This window comes from Acanthopagrus latus, chromosome 10, assembly GCF_904848185.1.
Source record: "Acanthopagrus latus isolate v.2019 chromosome 10, fAcaLat1.1, whole genome shotgun sequence".
NCBI lineage: Eukaryota > Metazoa > Chordata > Actinopteri > Spariformes > Sparidae > Acanthopagrus > Acanthopagrus latus.
Genome location: NC_051048.1, coordinates 18,756,829 through 18,776,217, shown reverse-complemented (window position 1 = coordinate 18,776,217; position 19,389 = coordinate 18,756,829). Strand labels below are relative to the sequence as shown.

The 19,389-nt window shown below is 44.8% G+C and overlaps 1 protein-coding gene across 3 annotated transcripts in view; it reads right to left on the bottom strand.

Annotated features, from left to right (window-relative positions):
• The window catches only part of LOC119027764 (glucosidase 2 subunit beta-like), a 119,721-nt gene that overhangs the window by 3,357 nt on the left and 96,975 nt on the right, over positions 1–19,389 (bottom strand). The window contains exons 13-15 of one of the 3 annotated variants that reach the window (XM_037113200.1): positions 16,279–16,350; positions 15,553–15,612; positions 15,332–15,455 (exon numbers count right to left, since the gene is read on the bottom strand). In XM_037113200.1, coding sequence (XP_036969095.1) covers positions 15,410–15,455; positions 15,553–15,612; positions 16,279–16,350 — 178 coding nt within the window. In that variant the 3' untranslated portion in view covers positions 15,332–15,409. Of the gene's footprint in view, positions 1–1,725; positions 1,826–8,508; positions 8,928–15,331; positions 15,456–15,552; positions 15,613–16,278; positions 16,351–19,389 lie in introns of those variants that run through there. The other 2 variants (XM_037113199.1, XM_037113201.1) reach the window with 2 other exon arrangements.

Sequence of the window (19,389 nt, the reverse complement as noted above, 5' to 3'; positions counted from 1 at the left end):
GCCGCTTGAATTTGGATTACCTCAATATCCACCGCTGAAACAATACATCACTGGTCCCACTACTCAAGTATAAAGTGTCTCACTGCTGAAAGAGAGAGCGAAGACGAGGTTCAGCATTTCAAATATAATGAGCGCCGACTTCTGACGAGACTTCATTTATGCCGACTGCACACGGTTAGGGGGTTGTATCAAAGGAATTCAATTTAGTCTTTTCAAAGGGGGCCCCCGGATGGCACGAGTACATACATTTGCAAACGGCATTTATTGGACTCTTGATTTGAAGAAGGGGGCCAGGCATAGAAAATAAGATGATTAAAAGTGCTGCATTTTTAATTGAGCAAATTCTCGCACAGAGATGTAAATGGGGCTCATAAAAGTGGCTGAAAGAGGAGGGAATGCTGGGAAAATGAAGAGAGGAGTCGACGAAGAGGAAGCGGCGGGAGAATGCAACCGGAGAGACATTAACCGTAAAACCAATGAAGACTGACAGAGGGGGGAGAGCGAGTCAGCTTCCATCACTTGGCTTCGAACAAAACATCTTTTTGCCAGGCTGCTGAGTGGGCCATGAGGACTGAGCGTCTTCTCCTGATTGACTGACTAACTCCCCATTGTTGAAACACACATGCGCAGAGTGAGGCATGTGGAGAGCAGACCGGGCTTCAGACTGTCCCTGATGGATGTGCTGAGAGGAGCTTCATTTGGCTTTTACTTCTGGAAATAAGCAGCGCGTGGCCTCTCTGCACAGCTGACTTCAGCCGTATTTATTTCTAAGGTGGAATTTTTTGATCTGTGATCTATGACTCAAGTCAAAAGTAGCTTAAAACCTCAATGAGCCATCTTCAGAGTCGTCTCTTGAACGGCTGCCTGGGCGTTCTGTCCCGCCAGCCGAGGACACTGTTTCTGCAGAGACACTTTAGTGTGAGTGTTGGCTCGGCTACAGAACGCTCAGACGACAAGACCCCAGACACAGCTAACTTTAACCAAAGGCATTTTATCTAAGTCGCGCCTATTTCCCCAAACAATCTGTCAGGAATGAAACTTAAAACTCCTCACATAAAAAACAAAAAAGTCTTAAGCTTTGTAGCTTAATATGGATCAGACCCCCGGATGGTGAGAATGTACATAAGTTATGAGCTCGCCTCCTGTCATGGTGAGGAAAACGCTACGGCAAGTTTTTGTGCCGCGCCAATCTCCAATTTGTCGTCTTTTTAAAATATTATTTGATATAATTTAATACAAGGGTTTTAAATAATGGCCAACGTTTTACAATTTTACAGTATTTTGTGTGGTGACCGGCATTTTAAGTCTCGTTTTCTCAGAGAAAAAGGGCTTTATGGTGCAGATGTTTACTGTAACGTATCTGAAGCCCAAAAAATAGGCAGCATAATTGGTATATTATCTTAATTTAACGTTTTACAGTCTAAAATGGCCGCATCTGTCACAATGAATTAAAATGCGGAGCGGGGTCTCTATCACATCTTTAATTTAGGGTGCGACTCTAATGAGCTGTGCAAACGACTTCTTTTTGTTCCCTCATCTTTTACTGTATCATCTCCCCATCTGTGGAGCCGACAGTCTGTCAGCGTGTACGTACCATTTGTTCAACTGTCTGTCTATTAGTTTATTCATGCCTGCGTCTTTGTGCTCTCATATGCTCCCACTACTACGTGTGTGTGTGTGTGTGTGTGTGTGTGTTCTGTATGTAGTTCTGTGGGGAACACTTACTGTGGTGCTGCGTGAGCCTCCTTGCCAGCAGGGTTCTCCGTTCTCATACACCATCTGACTGTACTGGTTCTTTGGTGTCCCTGCCCACATCCCCCACTTCCTGTGATAAATAAAGAGAAAAATAAAAGAAACGCTGAAGTGCCCGTGGAAATAAAGTTTCTGTCCAAATAAAAATCAGTCGTTTTTATAATCTTTCATAAACAGTTGGGACAAGCTGAGCACAGAAACATGCATTTTTTTCCTAAACACCACTAGGTTGGCTGATTGAAAAACACACTTTCTCCCAGTAAAAAAAAAAAATAAAAAATAAAAAATAAAAAAGCTGGCAAGATGGCCAGTCTGGCAGTGCCCTCCTTTGGATCCTGGCACCGGAGCTCCCGCGTCCTCTCTCCTCTTCAACAATGGAGGGGAAATATTAATTACCATTTTGTCAGAGTTAATTCTGTGTGCAGTAACACACGAGGGACGGGGAAGGAGGAAAAAACACACGACGTTAGCGAAGCCCATCTCAAATGAGGTTGTGCCTGCCCAGTGCTAGCTAATTACATTCTCACCAAACGTTTGGAAAACCAAAGCAAACCGGGGTGCCAGTGGACACCGTCCAACACGGCTCGCAGCACCGACAGATGCCATGTGATTACGCTTTCCGCAGCTAACTTCCTCTGATCTTTTGTTGAACTCGAGCAGCGTCTTTGAGGCGGCGGCGGCTGCGGTCATGCTGCTGCTGGTGAGTATTGATTTTAGTGGAACGCTGTAATCCTGTCGGGGAGGAGAATCTTTTCTACATTTGGTGCACAGTCGATTGAAGACCTGTACTGAAAAACGTGTGTTTCTTTGAGGCTAACGACCCTTTTTTTTTTTTTCTGAGTGCGACGCCAAATAGAAATAATCAAATTAATCTTGTTTTTCGATCTTGGGGAAACACACAACAGTAAAAAAGTAACCTGATGGTCTTTTTTTTGTAAGCTGTTAATTTATTCTGGATAAAAAGGTCCAAAAGCTATAAATTCTGCGACTGTTCGTTTTTTTAATCTGCCTAAATGCTTTTCTCAGCAGAGCCAACCCCAACACAAATGTGCAACACTTGATTCAGCTGCATTGACCTTTAAAGAAGAGATTAAAGTGGCGTGATCGGCTCCGTTCTTTGAACACTGCTTTTAGTGTTATTGAAGCTAATCTCCTGTGTTTCATGACCTGTTACTGTATTTTCATTGGCTCTGCAATTGATCCCGATTGCAGATAATACCTTTTGTGTCTGCAGATTCTTCTAAAGCTCAGCGACAAACACAAATGCATAGGTTAATCCTACTTGATTAATATTTTCCTCCCCCAAACAACAAACAGAAGTAATTACAAATCTGAGATGAAAGACGAGATGCAGAATATAAGAGTCAGGAGGAGAAAAGTCCAACATGCAGAGTTTCCTTCCACATTTCTTTAAATTTCGGTTTGATCCTCGTCTGACCTTGATGAGGGCAAACATGGGAGTCCTCCTTCGATTTCAAAAAGCACTCTTCAGCTTTCACAGATACATGCTTGTCTCCAGGTCCCCGAGTGTGGCTTTTCCGCCGTCCATGATGTGCATGGCTTATTTAAGATGCCTGAACGGGTCAGTCAGAGGTGAATTGCTCACACAAGTGGAAGCCGGCTGGGCCCGAGCGTCTCGCCTTTTTCCTTCCAGCCTGTTTGATTGGGTTTTAGCACTCTCTTAGTGCCACAAGGCCCTCAAATGGATTGCTGTCAGGGCCGGCAGACGTGGCAAAGCGGAGAAAGTGACAGTGCCCCGGCTCTCGCTGCTAGTTGACCAGCGATCCCTTGCGTGTCACCTCCGTGCCCTCTCGTCTAGCGTAAACCCAGCGCCACCCCCCCTCCCCCCCCACAACGACGCACGCGAGCACCTCATTCCCTCGCCACACCTTTGTTCACTTCCTTCCTTAATCTCCTATCTCGCTCTGTCAACCGTCACTGTGGCCCAGGAGGCGGCACGGCCTGTCAATTAGGTTTAAGTTATCCCTGAGATGTGCCGAACACACTGCAGTCACTTGGAGTCGCAAGATGGGATGTTATTGACAGATCGCTCCCTGTAATAATACCTACGCGCACTTGTATTGGCAGGCCATTTTCTACAGTCATTCTACAGTTATCACCAGACCAGTGCAGAGCTGGTTGTCAACACCCGTGGAAAAAACATCACATTTGGCCATATTGCTTGATTCAACGCGAGACACTCACTTTCACATGTAGCAGCAGGGCCCGTCTCCTTAAATCATCTGGGCTGCTGTGTCTATGTATCTGCTGCCCACGTGACACGTTATTCAGATCACAGCAGGAACTACGTTTTCTCAGAGGGAACGGGCACATTTCTGTCCAGTGCAACAGCACGAATGAAGATAATTAAAGTATGTAAATAGATTAACGTTGGCAGCGGAGAGTAAATTGCATCGTGGCTTTTGGGGAAAATCCATTTCCGACCGACTGCGGTCGAGGGAGGGGCCGCTAACGCCGGCTTCCTTTTAATGATTAATGACGGGAGCCACTGAACACATGCTCCTCTTAAGGCTTTAAAAAACCTTGAGAATCGTATTTACAGATATCGGCGGCGTGAGTCATTCTTTGTCTGGCCTCCTCTAATGCCATAAAAAGCACCTTCCATCACAGATAAAACCTGTAATAGCAGCATATCTAGGCAGCTAAACCTATTATCCTTACATTTGCTGTGCGTTGGGGGTGAGGCGGCGGCCCCGGAGACCTCCGACGTGCCTCCAGCCGCACACATTAGGGAGTCGATCTCATTTAATTTTTTCTCTGAATCACGAAGGTGTGATTTCTATTGACACACAGAACAGCAAATGGTTGATGTGGTTTAATTAGATCCAGTATCTGCAAAAACAACATTCAAACTGCAGTTTCCTCGATGCCTTCAGAGCCACGTTTACTGTACAACCGATATGCTGCTATCATGTTCGTCCAAACTGCTAATTTAGGAATTTAAGAACACTGGAATACTTTTTTTTTTTTTTTTGACAAAATCTGTCTGAGTATTGTTTTTTTTTTTTTTATAATCTAATCCTCATTAGGAATAATTAGCATTAAAGAAGCTGATTAGCTTCCTTTTCTTCTCCTGATAATGGCCTGAGCTGATATAAGCTCCTCTTATTTCTTTAAAAAAACATAGCGGTCGCCAGCGATTCTGTTTTAAAACTTCATCGCGGCATTAATCCGTACGCCTCGAGTGATAAATCCCGAAGATCCACGGCTAATCTCGCTCAACACTGAGAGGAGAGTTACCCCCTCTGATATAGCCACAAATCAACCTTTCAGAAGCAATTATCATTTAGACAACTCTACTCTGGTGTTTAAACACCCCGCAGATACCGAGAGGGGGGGGGGAATCTGGGCCAGAAGTGTGTTTGTGCGCGCCTTGATGTGTGTCTGTGTGTGTTTGTGTGTGCCTGGAGACCCCGGGCCTCCACTGGAGAGAGAATGGATGAACAAAACCACAGGGAGAAAAGAACACAATGGTGGCCCCGTTTGGTAACGTCTGCGGTTTCCTCAAGAAAACGGAATATAAATTTGCTCATTTGCCTTCAGTGCCTCTCTCTCTGTGTGTTTGTAGACATTAGAAAGCCAAACGCAAGCTCCACTGGAGCGTCACCATCGCTGCTTCTCATGCACGGCAGAGCGAACCACCCGCACATATTTATGTATGAAACGTGTTTGCATACATGTGTGGCGCATGTAAATGAATTACATTTATAATTTTCACATCTCGTGCTCTTACAAACACACCGAGAAACACTTGAACAGGCCGGATGTTCAGCTTCAACACTTCATGAGGCATCGACAGAAACGCGCCTCGCTGACTGCTTGGTTAGGTTGTTTTTGCAAGGCAGATACTGATAATGATTAATCAAGGAGACTAATACGTTTGAATGATGAATGACGATCTTAGCGTAAAAGTTTAGATTAACTAGTCAAGTTGTGTCAAATCCTGGATGTTTCTCTCTCCACATATTTTGATAACTTTAGTAATAAGTCACTTTGTGGATCGATGTCAGTGTTGTGAAGCTGTAGCCCCAATCATAAATGTTGTGTGTGGGGGGACATCGAGTGAACTGCAGCTGTACCAGAGTCATAAAACACACTGTGAAACTAGAATGGCACTCTCTTACCTCCGCCAAGGCCCCACTGCCCCCTTTAATTTAATCAAGCCGAATCCAATATCAGACTCGATGGCCTTGTATCACTATAAATTCTAAACCACCCGAAGCTGCTTCAGCATAATTTAAGCTCTCCAGATGCGTAAAAGCCAAACACCATCGCTCCGTCGCTTTGTATGTGACGATAAACAAATAAACAGATAAACTGATTCTGATCATCGGAAAAATGCTGTGTATCAGAACAGATGATCTGGCCGTTGGATCACTGACTGAATGCCGTTTATCGATATTTCACAGTATTTGCAAATATCTCACTTGTAATCGCTCAGAGATTGCAGCCTCCTAGTGGCTGCAAACACGTTCGGTCAACGTTTGACAGAGTGACCTTTATTCTTTGGGTCGCAGCTAAAAACAAAACCTCTCAATGTGTGATATCACAAAGGTTGCTGGGTATAGGTGCTAAAGCCCAGGTATTGTTCTGGCACCGGCCGTCACTACAAATGCTAACCAGCTGTAGAGGCAGCTCGCATCAGTCTCAACATTAAGCCTCACATTCATTTGCAGCATGTGCCAACTCAGCTTTAGATTACTTGTAAATACCTCCCTAACAACCAGCTCCTCGTCCTGAAGCCTCACCTGTGTTAAGACGGGTGTAAAGTCTGTGCTTATTACTGTCACCTTCCCACTGTAGCATCCACTCATTAGCCGCCACCGCAATGAATTATACCTCACAGCTATGCTTTTCGCCGCTTTAACAAGGGGTCTGGAGCAGCAAGTTAGTCCCCTCACTATGCTGTTAATGCGCTAATCATTTACAGCATGAGACGCCGCGCTGCACTGGCAGGTAGAGAGAGCAATTTGGGAGCCGCCGGCTAATTTGGATTCTGTGAAGCGGCGGCGGCGGCGCTCTCATAGCCGAGCGGTGCCAAGCATCGCTAACCTCTGCCACTCGTGTAAGGTCACCAATCAGAGAGCGCCGTTTTGAGACGAGTCCAGACACTGTCATTACCGTGCCAGTCACCGATGCTCCCTCTCACCCTCCTACCACCCATTGTGCCCAGCGCCTTAATAAATAATTCATTACCACAGGAACATGTGAAGGGCACATGCTCAGTCAGGGCCTTGCTATCACTTCGTTCCCCCTATTTTCTCTCCATTTTATTTCAGAATTATGGGTCACGGGACAGGATTTAAAATACATTATTAAACATAATAGCATATGTGGGGATGCAAATAAATCTTCATCTGGTCTATTGTAATCCCAGACGTCATCCAGAATGTTGTGCTGGGCTCTCCTCGTCTTATGTGTAGCAGGCTGACCGGCACAATTACTCCGAATCAGCGCGTAACGCGCGTGGCACATCTTGTTTTGCACAAAACACGACGCAGAGGCCATTTTGTGTGTGCGGCGTTTAAAACAAACTCAGGGTGCATATTTCATCAACACCTCCTGACAGATACGAATTAGGGCTGATGTCAAACCCAAATCAGTATTCTGTTAACAGCTCACTTGTGCCTCATTAACGACTGGGCTAGATGTTGCCATGGCGACCCAGCAGAAAGGCCATCAGGGGTTCACAGTGTCAGCTCCCCCCGCTCTCCACTCCCTACCACTTTAACCCTCTCCTCAGACACACAAGAGTCATTACCCTTTCGCCTTGATTGCGAGATAAAGTGTGGGCTGCGCGGGGTTCAGGGACCATACAACAAACACATTAGGAAGACAAATATATAGGCGTTCCGTTTCCCGTATAAGTGAGTGCGCTATATAAATGAATTTCTGCTTCCGCCTGGCTGCCGGTGGGCTGCACGAGTACACTGTGCCATGCTCTCCTCTCCAGTGTTGGGCATTAAGCGGCTGCCATGTTCCCAGGTAAAGAGGGCCGCTCTCTTTGCTAATGGCACTCCAGCGAATGACCTTGACAGCTTGAAAATGAGCACATTAAGTAGAACACTTAAATGTATAATTATGCACTTGTTCCAGTGGAACTGTCACTACTCTGTAGGTTAAGTCATTACGGCCTAGATAAGATGAAAAAATTAAATAATCAAATAACCCCCCCCAGCTCGCTCGCTCGCTCGAATGTCGATCAAAACAATTAAGGGACGGCGCCGGCTTTGATATGAACACATGAAAGGGAGCATCACTCCACTCATTAAGTGAGCACATTCAAAAAAAAAAAAAAAAAAGCAAAGCAGTGGAGAGCAGAGCAACAAACACAGCCATTAGTCATTTTTACTAAAAAAGGAATAGACGTTGAAATGTTATGAGCTTGTTTTGTGCCTGACAGACTGATTAAAAAATGGAATCCAGACTGCAAAATAATGTATGTGATGTATTAAGAACAACAGCGCTGTGTTAACCTTTAGCTGACAATGTGAAATATATCAGTAACCTCCTGTCAGCGCTCTTGACCAAGGCACTGGCTGAAAACTGGACTCTGTACCTCCACAACACTGCTGATACTTCAGATGGGCTAAATGCAGTGACTGATTTTCCCTACAAGGATCATTAAAGGCAACATAATAATAACATAACTGAGGCAAAAAGTCGTAAAGATCAACAGGTAGGAATAATTGTGGAGTACACAAATGAAAGTACGGTGTTTTCCTGCCTTCAATACAGATTTGCAAAAGCACGATATTTCCAAACTGATTTTGATCACTAACAGTCCATTTGTTTCAGTATTTGTTATTTAAGGTTAACATTAAAAAACTACAGTCCCATGGTTGGTGGGAGGATGAGACTTTGTTATGTATTTGTTATGCAAGCAAATAAAACTACTACTTCAAAATCACATTTTGTAAAAGTGTAAATTACGGATAATAGAACCTGAGCCAACACAGGGGTGGTACTAAAAGAAAAAGACAGTCGTCACCAGCTTGAGAGAATAACCCCCAGATCACGCCGCCATGTCTGTGCCACGTTCCGTCAGCGGCACATCAATCAGAGCCGACTGATGACCGAGTCGGCGATACGAGGCCTGGCGATCCACAGGTGAGTCGAGGAGCGGCCACGTCTTTCAGTGGGTGAGGTAACAGCTAAAAAGACAAATAAGCGTTGACACCAAGTTGTGATGGCGTAACCGTGCATGCTGTCACACTGGTAAAATAAGAATATGTGTGCTAACAAATGCTAACGCTAATCGTGGTTTTAGGACATGAAGGTTTGAACTTTAATATAAAGCACTAGTGTTGCTAATGTAGCACATATCTAACAGGGACCTCGTGTGATGCAAGGATAGTCCGGTGGTTTCATTTAGTAAATAACGGCCTCTATGATGATTAAGTTTGTAAAACAAAAACACAAAGTCTTCGCTCCTGTAAGCCTCATCATACATCAGCCAGGTCAGCCTGACAACACGACTTTGTACGCAGTTACGTTTCGTCCTGTGTCTCTGCTCTAACAACTCATCCAACATTGTTTGGTGACTCACGCAGAGTTAGTGGAAGCCGAAAAATATTGTCAAATATCAACATTGTCGAAACGCCAGAGAAAACATTCCGATTGTATTTTTAGCCTCTAGCCGCCGTGCGCACGTGAGGGCTGTTTCTCCGGGAGGCGTTGGGAGTGTGTCATCTTCACAGTCAGCTTCAGGTTGACGTCCCCTCTCCTTTTGTGCTCATTTGCAACCTGCTTGTGTTTGAGTAGTTTTACAGCAATAATCTTACAGCTCCCTTGTGATTGCCGTGCAATAAAAATGGCCACCTATTGAGATAATTAGCCACAGTACTTTTCTCCTATTTATACATGCGCAGCCACTGCAGAAAAAAACTGTGAGCGAACAGTAATTAATCTTAAAAGCAGAAGGGACGTGATTTATTTCCTGTCGTTCCTTTTAATACTTAAAAAAAAAAGACATTGGGCATTTCGGCAGCCCTCATGAGGAATTGACTCTTATTGATCAAATGAAACATATTTCCATATTACCATGGTCACAGAGTACAGTCTCCTCTTTCTCGGGCCTCCTCCAATAAATTTGCTCAGCTGGATCATTCAAGCCCCTCAAAGGACTCTGACAGCCTGGAGGCATTCACATCGCTGCACCTCTTTCTCTCTGCACCTGGAGATTTTTATTTTTTTTTCTCTCTCTGTTACATTTTGGACATCTTTTATTTACAAGAACCGCATCGTGGCGAAAACAATCTACGGTCACTAGCGCTGGTTTTTAAAGTGAGCCTGGCAGCAGGTGTGGGGGGAAAACATTGTTAAACTACATCCGTATGTAGCTCAAAAAAAAAAGAAAAGAAAAAAGAGGCAGATCTGTAAACGGCATGCGTATGTCTACAGTGTGCCGCTACAAACAGCCAACCTATTTGTATTTTCCACGGTGGCCAGCGCATCCCACTCTCTCTGGGGTTGCTCCGCGCTGTCATTTCAACTGCCTGGCTCCTTCGCAGTGGGCATACACAGTCACTCACTGTGGTTTTCAATGTTGCTAGGCTACCTCACTTCTCCACTGTTTTCTGTTTGAAAATCTACTGTTCAATAAAGCAGTTCAAGGGAGACCTGTGGGTTTGAATACTGAGCGATATGAACCTGCAGGAGTAACTGACAACACTAATAGCCTTTTTTTTTTTTTTCGTCTCACAATACCGTTTTTTTTCTTGTCTCCCTTGACTCGATTGTGCGCGCCTACCTCTGCAGCCCATACATCTCCCTCAGTCAAAATATTCATATATCAGAACATTTATAACCTTCTCTGGATATATTTTCCTGTTTTTAAAGTGTATCTGAGTCATATCTGAGTGGTGAAACTCTTCCCTTTGTAGTCTTCCACAGTTCTTTTATGGCTCGCGTATTCCTATCCGCCCAGCAGTGTCTAGGAGTTATTATTATTCTTGTTTAGTCTATCCTGTTTCCAGCGTCGGATGTTGGGCGTATTCCAAGCACTGACTGACAAAAACAATGTGTTTCCAAGGTTGAAGGGTGAATAAGCGAGGTGCTCGCCACGGCCCTGCTCAATTTCAGCCCTGCCCTCGTCTCCCTCCCTGCCATCTCCCGACGATGACGAGTGCAAAGCAGTTTGACCCCGGCACAATAGAAGGGCCCGGCTCCTTGAACCTTGCGGGGCGACGCGGGCCGCCCCCCCCGTGATCCTGACTGCACAGCCACCTGATTTCCCTGGAGTCCCAAAACAAAACCTCATTGGATGACCCCTGGACTGATCCCTTCCTCCTCCACAGTTACATTTAAATCATCCCACCCTCCTCCGCCGAGAGGAGAACATGCTTCATCTTAGCATGGAGATGCTATCACTCTCGCAGCGTCGCATTTTTAGATGAGCTCTGTAGATTCACGACTGATCTACATTTTTCTTACATCCTTCATCCTGACTGGCCTTTATGGGAGCACGAATTAAAATAGACAATGACGTTCAAGCTTGTTGTTCTTGCATTTGGAGATATTTACATGTGTTTATCCTGAGCTGACGCTGAGAGGGGCTGCATCAATATTTCAGATGCACTTTCTGCTTCATGCTGAAAGGTTATCTGGCCAGACGCCGTTAAAGGGTTTTTGCTTTCTGTGGCTGTTGCAGGAAACGCCTCGAACACCGAGTTAATTGCTGGACATTGACAATGGACTTCCTGGGGACTTAAATGCATCGCAGTGATAGTGAGCTCTGGAGCTGCATCAGTAAACACAGATAACAGTAGGAGGCTGTTTTGGGAAGAACCTGCTGCTGGTGTCTGGTGTTATCCACTTGATTGCTGGTTGTATCGCCTCAGTATGAACCTGCTTCTTGTTTGTAGTTGACTTCACACTCCGTGCTTCTGCCAATGACAATCTGAAATTACACTTTACTTTGTTTCTGTGCTTTGTCATCATTTTCACAAACCGTGGCATAATGTCACCGCATTTGATTATGTTCAGTGATTTACCATCGCAGTGTTTTCATTTCACTTTAATTTTCCAAAATATGAAAAAGGCCTGTCGCACTTCGCTTCTCTCCGTTCTCTGTGTTTTGCCCCATTTTTTTTTAATGCTGCCGTAGGTCTTCTTCTTTTCAACCTGGACTTTTGACCCATGAGAACTCTCAATTCCCAACACAACCAATCAGCCGTAGAGTGGCGCAGCACGAAGACCCTCGTCACATATTAATAGATTATTCAGGACAGGTTGTGGGCCACGTGATAAACAGCAGTACAAGTCTGAGTTTATTCCCTCTTCAGCTTTGACGTCCGTATCACTCTACCTTCTGTATTCACATAGCAGTGAATGTACCTCCATGTTACCTGCGCCGTTGCACTTAAGTTTGTCCAGAATCTTATTTAGCGATGACTGAAAATCTGCCTCAAGAGTCATAAACTTGAGTAATATTGAGCTATAAACTAATCTGGATTGTATCAGCTATGATAAGTAGAGCCGGACAGATGTGTGGGATGGTCAGTTGTCTATGTGCTGATATAAAAACTCAGAAAAAGATGCTTGGGATAATTTATAATTATTGAATTCCCAGCAAGTTTACTGTTTCAGTGACCTGATGGCATTTTAGACTATAAAGTTTGTAATTAAAATGTTGAATATCCATCTCTGTTGTCACGAGTGTTTGATAACCACACTTCACTGCAACATCTGCCAATATGGTTTTACTTCCTAATATCGATATCAGCCCCCCAAAATCCAGTATCAGTCGGGCTCTAAAAGAGGTTGCTCCCGACCTAAATATAGTGTTGCACATAACTCCTCGTAAAACCACAAATCGTCTCTTTTAGACGTTTCTTTTAAACAAATTCAACAAGCAAGATAAAACATGTTAATCAGTGAGCTCTGGAGGTGCTGGTAGCCGTTTCTTCCTTCCTTAAAATCAAGATGCTAAGCTAGACAAACGACACAGAAGTGGTAGTGATGGTCTTATCTCACTCCATTCTCTTATATCTGCCATGAAGTCTTCGTCAAGGCGACATAATATACATGTGTGAAAGAGGCTAGAAAGTTGCCGTCTGAACTGCTAACGCATTAGTCACAAACTACAATATCGTGTAGGCAAGTGGGAAAAATGTAGAAAATGATCAAATGCCAAACACAACAAAGGAGAGACAGCAGCTCCGAGACCAGCCGCGTCTGAGGACACTTAAAGGAATCTTTGCTCGCCAACACTTTAAAAAAAATAAATAAATAAAAAAATTTAAAAAGACCATCGGGTTGAATCGGAAAGATGAGAGAGACTTGGAAACGAGTCATTATTAGCGCACATGCTTCAGTTGCGACGTCGCGGAGAAACACGTTAACACCACGGAGGCTTGTGGTAAATGACAAAGGTGATGATGTTCTGTTTGTATGTACAGCACGCACAGTGTTTGTGCATGTGTGTGAGTGTTGTTGCTTTCATGTTACGTAAGCTAAAGCTAACAACCAGCGTGTGTCCTGTACGCTGCTGCACATCACTGTTTTACATACGCATGTGTCTGTGTGTCTCTTCAGGTGGACCGTATCACCGCGGCTCATGTTTGCTGTCCTGCCAGTGTTTTCCCACCACGTCTGCCCGGGGTGGAGGGACTGTGTGTGTGTGTGTGTGTGTGTGTGTGTGTGTGTGTTGGGGGGGCTGTGGGTGGAGGGGACATTATGAAGATGGACGACGCTGTCACAGTGGGATGGTGTTTGTCGCAATGCAAGCATTTTCTTCCACTCTATTATCATTATGGTGGCTGATGTTATTGTTACAATAGCCATTTCGGGAAGCGGTTGAGCTGCTGAGACCGAAAGGCAGAAACGGCTAAATGGAGAAACGGAGACATTGGAATTCAGGAGGTGAATATGAGTTGTATAATATCTACATTTACAGATAATTGGGAGCATACAGTATGACTGCTGTGCCTTATGAAATCTTTATGGCCATGTGTGTGTGGCCACAATATAAGAGCAAGCGGCGACAAAAGGAAGTGTTCCCGGCTGATTTATTGTTCCTTAAGAAACATTTGTAAAGTTAATGGTCTAACACCGACTACGCTGCAAAACCAAGCATGAAGGAAGGTTAGGACTCTGGGAACAATTTGAACTTTTATGAGCCCTGACACACTTCGCCAGCCGAGCGCCGGCCACGAGCGGTAATCAAAATTCAGCAGCAACAGCCTCCATTCAACGCCGCGGAAACGCAACATAACTAATCCAAATTAGTCCAAATGGCACGAGCAAGTATTAGCAATGTCGCCGCCGCAGCAGTCACGCTTCCAGCTTCACACTCCCGTCGACGGGCCACACATGTTAATGCCGCCTCTCCTCCTTCCTCTCTCTCTCTCTCTCTCTCACATGGTTGTCCTTTAGGATGCCGAAGCAGGTGTGATAAATGCTGCCGTTTAAATCAAAGCACTCCCCCCTCACCCCCTCTGGGGAGAAGGAGGATGCCTCCATGCAGATTGATATCAGGAGGCCCAGCCACATCCTGCAAGGGCTGACTGATGGTCTGTCTGGATAAAAAATGAACTTTATTCCCAGCGTGTGAGCTATGATTCATGTCTCCCCCCCTTCCTTCCCTCCCCCTCCTCTCCCCAAACCATTCCACATATACCCTCACCACACACTCTAAAAACTGTGTAGTACATCATATAGTGCTGCCTACAACCAACGGGTTTGTGTGTCCACGTCTAGCATCATTTTTACGTGTTGCAGGAACACCCTTCTGGACTTTCGAGGGAGCGTGAAATGGCCATCCATAACATGTTCTCCTGTGTTTGGTAAAAAATCTTCAACATAAATATATTTATATTAGAAATCATCCCCTCGAGTTCCTGCCTGGCAGCGATTTCTTCCGAACAGAGTGACCAACTCTCATGAGCGGAGACGTGATTGACCACTGGTTTCCGTTTGGTCCTTCTGCCCTTCCATACCATCATGAGTGACAGGCAGGCAGAAGCGCCGGGGTCACATGACTCACAGCTAGCATTCTGTTCTTCCTCGTTCCTGCGCTAAAAAACATGGTGAAGCATTTGCACTTTCCGCTCCAAAAGTGAGTGGGTAGTGTGGGAGGTGGCGGTGCAAAACAGAACACAGCCCTGCCTCAGATTCCAATTAATTTGCCATCTGAAACGAAATGTGCAGAAAAGGGATAATTGCTAATGAATTATCTTTAACATCTCACTTCAAAATGCCAAAAGAAGACAAGTGGTGTCTAATGGCATCGCGTCTCAGGATGTTTTGACACTTCCAGTGGTCATTCATGCCTTTATATTGTCTGCTAGCAAAACATGTAGTTAGCTTACGTGCCTGCTTCAACCAAAACAGACCTGCAATCGCCTCCTCCTCCTCCGGGAGGAGCTGCAACGGCTCATAAAAGCTTTTTTTTGGGCAGAGAGGCGTCAATGACGATGGAAAAGCATTTCCATAATTGCACCGTATAAAAACGTCGGATCACTGACGGTTAAGGGCTAATGAGAGTGTGACAGGACAGCAAGACGACATCCAGTAATCATCACCTCAAAACTAAAAGAGCAACATCAGTGTGATATTAATGTTTCTTTTTCTTCTTTTAATGGTTGTTTCAAGAGTTTCAGCGGGCACAAAAACTTAAGGCAGAGAGTTACCATCACACTACAGCCGAGGATTGTGTCGATCCCATAGAGCAATTCCACCTGCAATCCACACCGACAAAGCTGAACATCTAAAAAGGTGCGTTTCCATGGGGACTGAGTGGCATCTTTCATAGCACATAGGCATTTTGATACACACCAATGTCCAGCCGGCGACACAGCCAATCCCGCGGGGACGGTAAAAGGCCAGAGCGTAATCCTTCAGATGAAATTGAAACCCTTAGAGGCCGAGGAAATACAACCCCTGCAGTATATGAAACTCGCCCCCTGTTTGTCATTGATCAAAAGGTATCAAAGCCATAATAGAGATCTGTAAGCGATTGATTAAAGGTCGTATGAAGCCTAGCAGAGATTGAATACAAATTATTCTTAAAAATCGATGGCGCAAATATTGCTCTTAGGGTAACTTGATATGAGCACTATAACAATGATTAAAGAGCTTTCATCGGAGGGCAGCAGTGGGATTTGTTTCATGTCCACTCACGAAATGAGAAATGCTGCCATGCGAATGTATCCAATTGGTGTCACTGAGAAAAAAAATTGAACTTTACTGGCTTCGCTGCTTGATGGAAACACAGAGGACAGCAACATGTATGCTGCAGTCATGCAGCCGGTTCAGAAAGGAAACTCTTTTTTCAGTGAAAGTGTTCTGATGTACAATCTAAATGTCACAGAACACAGTGTTCTCACAATGCTCCAAAGCTCCGACTGGAAATAGTTCCCCTCAAATAGCTCAGTTTAAAATGTCCGTATCTAGTCTTGGTTCTATATTTGGAGCATTTCCACTTCACCTGATGTACCCTGGCAGGTTATTGTTCTGTGCTCTGACCATTGGCACATTAGAGATGATAACTGAGGCACTTACCCTAATGAGACCTCTGTTCCTGCAGTGCTCTTCTGAGTGACTTGATTGAACGGACACAGGGTGTAAGTGTACCTGCGGAGTGGAAAAGAAAACATAATGTTCACATTGAGAAAACTGGCGCACAAGGTTCAATCTCTTGGTGCTTTTACTTTTCCTCACAGCAGTTTTTTCAGCGGCGCCTGGATGAAAGACCAGAGATTCAGTTTATATACATCAGTTTTGGCAAAACGACTGGCTGCATAAAAGCACCAAGAGATTGAACTACAGAAACACCAAAGACATTGTGAAATAATGTAAAAACAGTGTCCAGAGAGTTGATCCTTTCAAGTGTCTTACAATGGTGGACCTTTCTTAAGTGGTCCTTATTAAAAATGTGACATTCTGCAGCTCTTACAGTAAAGCTCAAGTTAAATGAAAGCTCTATGCAGTATTTAGTATTTATATTGCACTCTTTAAGACATTTTTGGCTCACTGTTTTGGCTAAATGCTGGGTGAATATTGGCCTAAAAGAATTTTAAAAAAGAGAAGGGAAAAAAGAAACAACTTGTCAGGCTCTATGAAAAAAAAAAAAAAAAACCAGCAGACCAGTGAGCTAAAGTGAAGACAGTAAAAGTCTGTCTTTTACAAAGCAGAATTATTGAACAGTGAGACTCTATCCAGGCTCGGTGGCCATCTACTGGGACAGAAGATTGACAGCGAGCTAGCCTGCCACCCGCAGCTCCCCACACTGAGGCAAAGAGGAGTTTAAAGGACTTAGCAATTAGCAGAGACCATAACTAACGCTCTTGCTGGCGACAGTGCTGGAGAGCAGAGGCACGATCACTAGCTCCAGTAACAAACTGATCAAAGGCCCTGATGGTGGAACTGACGGGGGGGCAAGGCAGCCGGGCTCTCTTCCTTGACATTTGAACCATTACACCCTCTGTTATAAAAGAGCAGAGTAGGCCCAGTCAGCCGCGATGACAGAGTGGAGAAAAGATAGAGTGAATGAGTGACTGTGGAGGGGAAAAAAAAGAAAAAAAACAGCTGTGGTGTAAGTAGACGTGGGCCAGGACGAGCGGAGGGGGGGATCAAAAGCCGCATTAGAGAAAAGCAAGATGAAAGAAAAGAAAAATGATGAGCATCAGATAAAGAGATGGAGGGAGAGAGGTGGAGGGATTGGCTGCAGACTTCTTTCGCTCATGCGCTTGTTTGCGGGTTGCATTAAATGCTTCTTATCTCTGAGACTTTCATTTAAGCATTTATCCTTTCATGTCGACTGCATGTTTCCAAGGGGATGCCCCCGTTCCCCATCCACAAGATATCAGGGCGAGGAGGAAGATATCAGACGCATCTTATTCGACTGCAGAGGAAGCAGCAGAATGAAAACGTGTCTCACCATGACGAAGCCTCTGTCGACTCCATCACCTTTACAAGATACTGGATGGATATAACAAGGTTCCTACAGCAATGTTTTCTTATTTATCTGTATTCCATTGGTTTATTCTCCTACTATATAATCTTAAACCATCCTAGCGGCCATCCAGACTAAAATATCTCCAGTACATTATATTTTATAACATTGGCTGGGCATTCATGTTCTCCAAAGAGTTATTCCTATGGATATTGATGAATCTGTAGCACTTCCACAAAGTAAAAGCTTTCCTCTGATACCTGAACATTTACCTGATGGTTCAGTATGTGGCGCTAATTTGGTGTATTTTCCTGTAAAATGTGAGGACGGTTAAATCTGATCTGAGTGGAAACTTTTAATCTGCCACTATTTTGTGTCTGCAGAAGCCAGAACAGTGAAAATGGCGATCGGCACACGGAGTTGCGTGTTAGCTACGTCAAAGCCAATTTTATCTCCCATCGGCCATGTTCACCCTACGTTTCCATGAACTTTTGCTGCTGCGATACTCAGGAATACACATGAAGATACGATGATCGGAGCACGGTCAGTTTTGGACACGTCTTAGTAGTCCACAGAGGATCAGGTCTGATCCCCCTGAGCAAAACTGTAAGTGGATTTAAGGAAAATGTCTAAACAATGTCACTGCAACTTAGCTGGGGTGCTAGCATGGCTGCAGACACCTGGTATCACTCATCTCTTCAGGACACGGGAAGACCCAAGATCAGGTGAAAGGTTTCTCCACAGCGGGCCTTATCAAGGACACTAAACACCTTCAGCCTGCTCCAACATTACATTACAAGTTAGCAGGTCACCCACGCCTGATGGTCCAACGGAGACCTCACATAACTGCTGCACAGTAGCTCCAGGCACAAATCGAAACCCATCAGTGCTTTGGTCCCAAATTTGAAGATGTACAACAAATTAACCAATGAGGACCTTTAAAAAGTGCAATCGATGCCAAATACAAAAGCGTCTTGTGAGCCAAAGAGTCTCACACACCAAATAAGTGAACAATAAAAATAAATAAATCAGAAGTCCCTCTGGAGACTGGCTTTATTGTTCCTCATACAAGCCACTAGCTTCATTAAGTTTGTAAAGCAGGTGTTTCAGCAACAACAAACATCCTCGTCTGAGCCCGGAAACAGATGGCAGCTGATAGACAGAGGTACGCCGAGCAGAGGAAGGGGGGAAGGAAAAGGGGTAACGCTGTGAAAAGCAATCAGATGAGTCCCATAAGGGAGTACCCCTGTACGTCTGCACCTCTCTCCCCCCTCTCTGTCACCCTCTCTCTTACCCTCAAGGCAAAGCCATCCATCCCTGCCCACTTCTGCTGACATGCCAGTGCAGCACAAAAAAAAAAAAAAAAAAAAGAAAGGCGAGGCTATTTGTGTGCGGGGGCACTGCAATCTGACCTTGGATGCTCGCCTCCATGTGGCAGCCTGTGAGAAAACAAAAGCCGGCAAGGCAACACAGAAAATGTCGCCCGGGCTGAAAAAAAAAAAGTTATTAGAGATTAGAAATGCCGAGCCCAACATGCGGACGGAGGTGCAGGTTGATTAGCTGTCTGTCTCCGAGACGGACACTTCACATTCTGCCGCCTGCGTTACATAAATGGGACGCAGCAGAAAGGTCAAACAGGCACATTTACACAAACCGTCCCCAGCAAATGAGCACAGTGCAACACGAAGGAGAGGATGTCCGCCGAGATGGACGGGCGG